Genomic DNA, 8,345 nt, shown 5'->3' on the forward strand with positions numbered 1-8,345 from the left:
ATCTATTCAAGTTCCTATGTTTGAGAGATCCAATGCGCTAGGGAGGCAGACATTTGAGAGCAAACCTTTTACCTTTTAGCATCATCTAGGGAATTCTACTTGGAATAAAATCTCTCTTATTTCTGTGTATCTGTCTCTGTCTTTACCTTTTGAGCAAGTCCTATAAACAGTAGAAAGATAGGCAGAAAAGAGAATAGAGAGTTCTATACCAGCAGCATCACATTCACGAGTTATAATAAATGAAAATGATGGTTCAATTGATTCTTTGTTTCTTTTTTGTGTTTACAAGAAATGGAAGAAAGAGTAGTGAGAACTGAAAGTTCATCCGAATACTAAGAAAAAGGTTTTTGACCATTGGAGTATGCTTGATTCTCCAATATGGTGGTATGGTGTGGATTCTAATATTCGATGAGCAGAAATACAAGAGACGTACATTCCAACCAGCTGATTCTTTAGCCTTTTCTGCTCATTACAACTTTTTCCCTATTTAGGCACCTCCTTGCTTGCAGTTTCCAACTACCAATGCCTCCTCTCTTAAGTTTTCTCATATTCCCCCAACACCAGCCTCTCTTTCACAGCCTCTTCAATGCAAGAAAGCTATGATTCTTTGTACTTTATTTATATACTACAAGCAGGAGATAACTTCTTCTTGACAAACATCAATAGTTCTTCTATCATTCCAGAAATCCCATATATGTCATCCGTATCATCTCAGCCTAAGAAGAAAATTTCAGAACATCCATTTGGAACTGCACCAGATACACTATGGATGCTGGAGTTTTTCAGCTTTCCATGTTCTTCCTACTTTGTATCTTCTTTGTTTCAGGTAAATATTTAGTTATCTTTTACTCAAATTGGGTGCATGGAATCATTTTCAATCAAGCATGCTTCTGTCTTATTGCTACATATGACTGCGAATCATGAATGTTATGTTCAACTGGAATTATTCTACAATACACCCTACATGCTCTTCATGATTTCAGCTTTTCTTTTTTTGCATTTGCGTTCTGTTACACGCTTTAAACCTGCTAGAAAACAATGAATCATATTCATGTTTTCGGACTGGAGGATGGCCATTATATAACAAGAATAAGTTTATAGAAGGCATACTAATCATTTTGTTTGGAGCACCATAACTCGTTAATTAATTGAAGTTATCAGCTAGTTCGTTTAATTCTCATAAATAGCGAAAACTTTTCCTGATCAATCACATCATAGCAATAGGCTAAAACTTAATTAAAACACACTTCACACTCTTAATAATAGGCTAGTTCGTTTACCGGCCCTTTTCTGCCCACAGGGGCATGACTTTTAACAAGACCGGACTTTATCAGAAAACTGGAAAAAGGGGAAAATCAGAGCGCTGGCTCTTTTAACATTTCTTGTCTTGGAATGGTAGCATGGAGCCAACCTGCATTTAAGGTCATCCAGAGCACAAATTCAAAGAATTAAAGAGTAATTGATGGTGGTTGTTTTGCCTTCAGATAAAACAACTGCACAGAAACCTCCTCTCAAAGCTCTCTTTCAAAGTGGAAAGCTGACTTCTGAAGAAAATGAGATTTTCTTTTCATCTTCCAATGCTGTTACTGAGCTAGATGAAGCTCCAGGAAACATTCCAATTGTCAATCCAACGACACCAACACCAACTACTCCGATTGTAAACCCAGGAAACCCCCCACAACCACCAGCCATGCCCGGACCAATAACAAATCCTACCCCAGCAAGCCCACAACCACCAGCCATGACCGGACCAATAACAAATCCTAACCCAGGAAGCCCATCACCACCCGCCATGACAGGACCAACTACAAATCCTACACCAAACACTAACGCTCCTGCATCAGCAGGGGGAGCTTGGTGTATTGCCAACCCTTCTGCTTCGCCAACTGCTTTACAGGTGGCTCTGGACTATGCCTGTGGCTATGGCGGTGCAGACTGTTCAGCAATTCAACCAGGTGCCAGTTGCTATGACCCAGACACGGTCAAAGATCATGCTTCTTATGCTTTCAATGACTACTATCAGAAGAATCCAGCTCCAACCAGCTGTGTTTTTGGAGGAGCAGCTCAGCTTACTTACACTGACCCAAGTAAGTTGACATTTGCTTGTGTTACTCTAATTGCAAACTCTAGTCCTAACTGCAATCATCTCTCCAATGCCCGATTGATACAATCAAAAGAATCTAATTCTTTTATTTGGAACACTCAAACACCTCTCAAACTCTAGTTAAAGCAGCAGGATGGCTTTTCAAACTATTCGGAAAACTAATTCCTGTTTATAATACTGCGAAAGTTACTGTACAATTACTATGTCATGCCCTTTATCTGGTTCTTTTCCATATTGTGATTGAGAAAAATAAAAGCAATACTTATGGAAAACTTGCCTCATATAGGTTACGGGAACTGTCACTTTGCATCAACATCTACCAAAACACCAACAGCGCCACCAACACCCATGACTCCCACTACACCACCCAGGTAAACTTTTTAGAGACAAGAACTTTTTCTGATTATGAGAAGCTGGCAAATGAAAGCTTACAAGGTTTGATTTTACAGCACAACTACACCTGTGAATCCTTACACTCCTCCTGGATCAAGTGGTTTTGGTTCTGAACCAACAGAGTATGGTTCTGAACCAACGGGTACCCCCAGCTCTGCGGAGATGGTAGCATACAAACAGCTGCAGCTCTTAATCATGACATGTCTCACTCTATCGTTTTCTGCAGCAATTTACCTTTGAACAACTGCAGTCGTAATCAGTTAATGTCTCAACATTGACAAGGCTATTCACTTGGCCGGCTCCAGACTTCACAAATATGCATGGCGGCCTGGGAATTTTCATGGCTTAATCATTTCAAGACCCTCATTTAGGTCAATGTTATGCTTCAACTTATGTATGCCTTTTAGTTCAAGGGCAAACAGGCAGATAGCAAGTAGAGGACCTAGTGGTTCTTTATACCTTCACATCTGAAGTAAATAAATATCTTAGATAAGAGGATCTAGTTCTAGGATTATATTAGTGAAGCATCATGTACAATGTCCAATCACTAACCAAATTCCAGAAGAGTAATAAACTATTCTTCCCACCATGTACATCGGCATTATCCCACCTACCATACATGCTAAGGGTATCTGCTGCAATACTTCTCTGGGGAGTATTTATGTACTAAAGAGAAAGATCTAATTAGAGGCACCGGAGCTTTACACCTACTATCTTCAACATTATTGGATAACAATTACAATCTCACAAGGTTCAACTTCTACGCTCAACTGCCAGTCAGCCAATGGACACTTATTGTCCATAAGGTCCAGAGAGCCATAAGAAAATCATGCAAGTGTTTCTTCAGATATGATAACAACAATCTTTTAACATGGACAAGTGAGAGTGGCAGTCCTTTGATTGTATGAGCAAACCTAGAGGCAATTGGCATAAATTTTTACAGCCCCTGCCATTCATTGTTCTTCTGTTTTTTCTGCTTTTGTATTACCCTGTAAATACAAGGCTCTTACTTCCAAGGAAGAGTCATAGAAACATCTAAACATTAGTTACCTGACTCAGACTTGCATCAAAACAGTAAATGGAGAAAACAGATTTTTATCATATAGTCAAGTTAATTACCTGTAATGACAGGCTATATAGTTAAAACTAAGAAAACATTAGATATAAGCTCCAAAATAAGCATTTTCAACATAGCGAACCAGTGGTCCAGTTACTACATTACAATTACTCATTGTCCATTGCTCCTGTATGTAAGTCGATAATCTACGGACACTGCTTAGAAGTCATGTCACAAACACCTATCGCAGTCAGATCAAGAGCAAGCATGGCACAACAACAATACAACTGATTGCTAATGAGGCAATGACAGAACCTTGGTCAAATGCTCTACGCAAGCTACCTGCCCGCGAGAAATGCTGGAAAGCCAGATAAGCCGCAATTATCAAGGAGATAATAACACCTTCCTGCTGTCCCCTGCCAGAAACAACCAAAAGAGACATGTACCAGTTTCCACAAAATGAGGATGCACTACAGACTTAAAAAACCCTTATACATACTTTTACTAACCTTAGGTTCATAACTTGGTAGGGTGCCACAATTACCAGAAGTAGTGCTATATAAAGCAACTCAAGTTCCCCTGAAAACAAAAAAAAAAGTATCAACAAATCCTCTAAAAGTAATGCAGAGAAAAGTCGACTGGCTTATCATTTACTTGAATCTGATTTGAACAATGTCCAAATCTATCATTGCAGTATATTTTAATATTTGCGATCTTATTATGATGGGCTCAGATCAAATTGAGATAGATTTGATCTAATTAAGATGTAAGCTAATAAGTATGCAAATGAAATATCTCTCCAGTAGCAGAAATTATGTGGAGACTGTTTAAATTTCACTTGTACAAAAAAATACATGGCATGAGGCTTCTGCAATAGGTGTGCAGCGTATCCTCTATAGGCCCACGGATATATGACCTCCATTGTCAAAATGAAGCAACATTATCACCTGATTTAGTTGCATCATTATTCACCAAGGAAATGTAATCCATACTATTTTTTCTTCAATTTGTCTTACTTCTAGCTCCAAGTCCTTCTCCATAATCTTCAAGTTCAAACTTTTATTAGTAATTTTTTAGATCCAGACATTCATGCTGTCCATCAGATCCAAATTGTGTCTGGACCTTTGCAAAATGTAGCAAAACAAAAATCTGCGTTAAAAATGCCCCTGACAAATAGAATCAAGCATCTTATATTTCAAAGGTTAAACTTTTTTACCAGGTCATAGTTAAATCCCTTCAGTCATTAATGCAAAATACACCATCAATTTATGGATAATACTACTGCAAACTTCTAATCTTCACTTGTTAGTTTCTTAAATTTGAGGTTGAATAGAAACAACATCGTAAATTTTCAATAGAATACCCCAAAATTAAACAAATTTGATGTACCTCAACTGCCATAATAAAGAAGGATTCCATCTTGTTCACAGACTTCACTTAAACCACCTTAAAAAGTGCCTAACAGAAACTACCTATAGAGCCACCAGAAAATTCCAGGGAAATCTCCCGAATCATCTAAATAACATACCCATACAAAAGAAAATAATGTATAAGCCAGAGAACAAGAATTACTTACCTGGGATGGAGAAGAAGAGACGGACAAGAAGAGCCAAGAATGCAGTCCAATATCCATACTCCCCCCTGCACATCAACTTTCTTTTACTTCAGTAAGACTGAAACTTAATAATCAAATAATTTCAAATTTAGATACACACAATGACCAATGTAAAAAGCAGGATACAATCTGCTAAAGAAGAGTTAACCTGATCCATGAGACAATGCTGTTAGGAGCTTGTAAAGCGAACAAAGGAACAAGAAATGACTTGTGAATAGGAGTGCCCCTGGAAAGCGTTAGAATTCTGCAAGGAGAATTTTAACCATGTAGTGGGATTCACAAAATAAGTTGGCTAGTGCATGGCACTTGGCAAGAATAAAATTTTGTTGTTCTCTTGTAACTGAAGCAAACAAATTTGTCATCCATATTAGAAATGAAACTACATTCTACAGGAGATTCACTAAAAAAATCGCCTTCCACTTTGAAGAGTAGCCATGCAATGGACTTTTCAGAGTGAAGCCCAAGGAAAATGCATTAACAAAAGACAAAAGAACAAATATTGAGAGCTACTGATGAAATCCTCAAAAGAAGATAGCTTTCAAGCCTATGCAAACACTAAACACAATTGTTCTGCTTTTCCTCATCAGTTAAAATTAAAAACCACATTCACAACAACATAACCGTGTCATATGCACTCCAATTTGATTGCATGTTTTGATGAAATGTACATCTTTGAGAATGCACAGTGCTCACACGTAACTTTATTCAATTAAACTTTCAAATTCATTTAATATCTAACACTACCTTTCTCTTCGATTTCTTAATATATATATATATATATATATATATATATATATATATATATATATATATATATAGGCACCAAAACCAAATTCTAGCAATATAATAAACAAAATTTTCAATCCAATTTGCCACTAACGACACAACAACAAATTAATTTGTTTTCACCTTAATCATCAAAAAAACTATGCAATATAATAAACAAAATTTTCAATCCAATTTGCCACTTACGACACAACAACAAATTAATTTGTTTTCACCTTAATCATAAAAAAAAACTATCTAATTCCAAATCTCACTTCATCCGGTCATCAGGATTCGAACTTCATGAAAACTCAATTGGACATCTAGTCTCAAAAATCCACAATTAACAATCAAAACAAAGGTGCAAGGAAAAGTTTACGCAGTACAAACAGCAGCAACCCATTCGAGATTGGTAGTAGTAAGAGAGGCAGCATAGCAAACTGCACTCAACCCGTGACTCCTTTTCTTCTTCATCATCACATCCACAACCTTTTTGCCATTTTCCGAAACTCTGCATCACACAAACAAAACAAACAGTTATAGCATAATCCCAAGAATCCCCAGTCAAAACCGACCAAAAAAAAAACTTAAAAACTCACAACCAAACTAAAACTCTGCATCAGATAAACAAAATAGCCAAAAGTAACCCAAGGATCAGCACCAAAAACCCACAAAAAAGAGTCTTACAAATTTAACCCTGATTACACCACCAAACATTGGAACACCACCCCAAGAACCCACAGCCAAAAACCCACACAAAATCTTGAGACTCTTTTGCAATAAAACAAAATCTCTGCATCGGTTGCATAAACAGAGTTTTCAGCCACGATTCAACAGCAAAAACCCACAAAAATCTCATAAGTTCAGCCTTTGATCACTCAATCATCTCTACGCAGAGAAGCATGCAGTTCTTCATGTACTAGTACCTTAAGGGATTAAAGCCAAGAAAAGTAGAGGCGGGCTGTTGTTGCTGATTTAGCTGAAGAGTGTGAGAATACTGTTGACGGCGGTAAGAGCAACAAGACTGAGGAACCTGACACTTCGTCTTCAAAGTGGCCAATTTTTTGTTCCACGTATGACGAAATATTAGAATGGGAGAAAACAATGGAGAAATATCTCAAAAGGCGTAATTTGGAAGAAATTCTCAAAATCAATTTTTTCTATGATTTGTCAAAAGATGATAAGAAAAGGAAGGCCAAGTTATTTCGCAAAATAATGCAGAAATTCATGGTTGAAGAATATTATATGAGAGTTTTAATTAGTTTTCAATCATCTCTTTAGTTTTGGTCAGATCTTTGTTATATTTTGATGAAGTATAATTATGAGTCTAATCATAAATCAAAATTTGGTTTGACATGGAAAGTTAATTTGGAAGAAGATGCGTTTGTTGATTATGAAAAATTACTCGTGAAACTTTTCATATGGTTGAAACAAATGATTCGCATGCTTTGTTTGGGGTGATTGATGAAGAAGAATATGTTAGTGGGTGCATTAATTTGATTGTGAATGAGGATGCAAAAGAAATTGTTGGTACTTGTGGGGTGAATGAATCCGTTGACAATTATATAATTGGGAAATCGTTATGACGTGCATCTAACCATGGTAGCATATAAATTGTCAGTATATATAAAATTTACTCAAAAAGAACGCATAAATTATTTTTTAAAGATTGTGTGAATCACCTCTAATGGTGAATGGGTTAATATGGATGAAATTTTTGGTCAAGCAGCAATAGCAGTTGAATTGCCTCACATTTACGGGTGAAAATAAAGATCAAAATTAAATTGGAGTTGCATGTCAGCTACATTGGGGCTGAAATTTGCATGAAGATTGTTGCTAGAGATGAAGTTGGACCTGAAAGTTTTTAGAGTTTGATTTAAGGGAAACATTGTCGTCATATTTGAAACCAAGCCTTGTTAGAAGTTTAGTAATTTTAGAATTGTATTTATTATTTAGTAACTAGATTATAATTGGTGTCAAAGTTGGTTTAGAAACTAGAATTAAGTTGTATTTTGATATCACAATTAGGACAAGTTTACGATAGCAAAGTCTAATAAGCAGTTGTCAGTTTCTTTCCTGTGTATATGGCCTTATGGCTGAATGCTTAATTGAGCAATTCCATGTAAAAGTTGAGTCAGTATATGTTAAGCATTACTCCCCGCATCTTTCTTTTAGTTGCTTGTGTGATTAATCACCCGAACCCTACTCTTATTCTTTTATTTTTTGACTAATCAAGGACTTGGTTTGATGGATATTGTGAGTTTATTTTTTGGCCTATAAATTATTCATCTTCTAATTTTTGAAATGATATATTTACTTTAGCCGCATGATTTTTTATGCTAATAGAAGTTAGCGAAAAGAAAATAGAAATGACAAATGTTTCCATATACCTTAAATCTTCCATTTATTTA

At 36.3% G+C, this 8,345-nt stretch overlaps 2 protein-coding genes across 2 annotated transcripts; one reads left to right on the forward strand and one right to left on the reverse strand.

The window, feature by feature from the left end:
* Window positions 1–405: 405 nt before the first annotated feature.
* On the forward strand, window positions 406–3,086 carry LOC140014311 (uncharacterized). The gene is made up of 4 exons (XM_072064938.1): window positions 406–826; window positions 1,485–2,087; window positions 2,391–2,475; window positions 2,554–3,086. Exons 1-4 carry the CDS (start codon window positions 766–768, stop codon window positions 2,735–2,737), a joined length of 933 nt encoding a protein of 310 aa, XP_071921039.1. The 5' UTR covers window positions 406–765; the 3' UTR covers window positions 2,738–3,086.
* A 548-nt stretch (window positions 3,087–3,634) lies between these two features.
* LOC140014312 (cold-regulated 413 inner membrane protein 1, chloroplastic-like) lies at window positions 3,635–6,998 on the reverse strand. The gene is made up of 6 exons (XM_072064939.1): window positions 6,861–6,998; window positions 6,314–6,445; window positions 5,318–5,413; window positions 5,131–5,195; window positions 4,064–4,133; window positions 3,635–3,970 (listed from the first exon to the last, which is right to left on the reverse strand). Exons 2-6 carry the CDS (start codon window positions 6,409–6,411, stop codon window positions 3,805–3,807), a joined length of 495 nt encoding a protein of 164 aa, XP_071921040.1. The 5' UTR covers window positions 6,412–6,445; window positions 6,861–6,998; the 3' UTR covers window positions 3,635–3,804.
* Between the last annotated feature and the right edge of the window lie 1,347 nt (window positions 6,999–8,345).

The sequence above is a fragment of the Coffea arabica genome, chromosome 9c, assembly GCF_036785885.1.
Source record: "Coffea arabica cultivar ET-39 chromosome 9c, Coffea Arabica ET-39 HiFi, whole genome shotgun sequence".
Lineage (NCBI taxonomy): Eukaryota > Viridiplantae > Streptophyta > Magnoliopsida > Gentianales > Rubiaceae > Coffea > Coffea arabica.

Excerpts from the sequence above, each read along its gene's own strand:
- LOC140014311 (XM_072064938.1), top strand. The coding sequence starts at position 766 with ATGGATGCTGGAGTTTTTCAGCTTTCCATGTTCTTCCTACTTTGTATC. Across the intron at positions 827-1,484 it reads TTGTATCTTCTTTGTTTCAG|ATAAAACAACTGCACAGAAA; the intron begins GTAAATATTTAG and ends TTTTGCCTTCAG. Across the intron at positions 2,088-2,390 it reads GCTTACTTACACTGACCCAA|GTTACGGGAACTGTCACTTT; the intron begins GTAAGTTGACAT and ends TGCCTCATATAG.
- LOC140014312 (XM_072064939.1), bottom strand. The coding sequence starts at position 6,411 with ATGATGAAGAAGAAAAGGAGTCACGGGTTGAGTGCAGTTTGCTATGCT. Across the intron at positions 5,414-6,313 it reads GTTGCTGCTGTTTGTACTGC|AATTCTAACGCTTTCCAGGG; the intron begins GTAAACTTTTCC and ends TTCTCCTTGCAG. Across the intron at positions 5,196-5,317 it reads AGCATTGTCTCATGGATCAG|GGGGGAGTATGGATATTGGA; the intron begins GTTAACTCTTCT and ends GTTGATGTGCAG.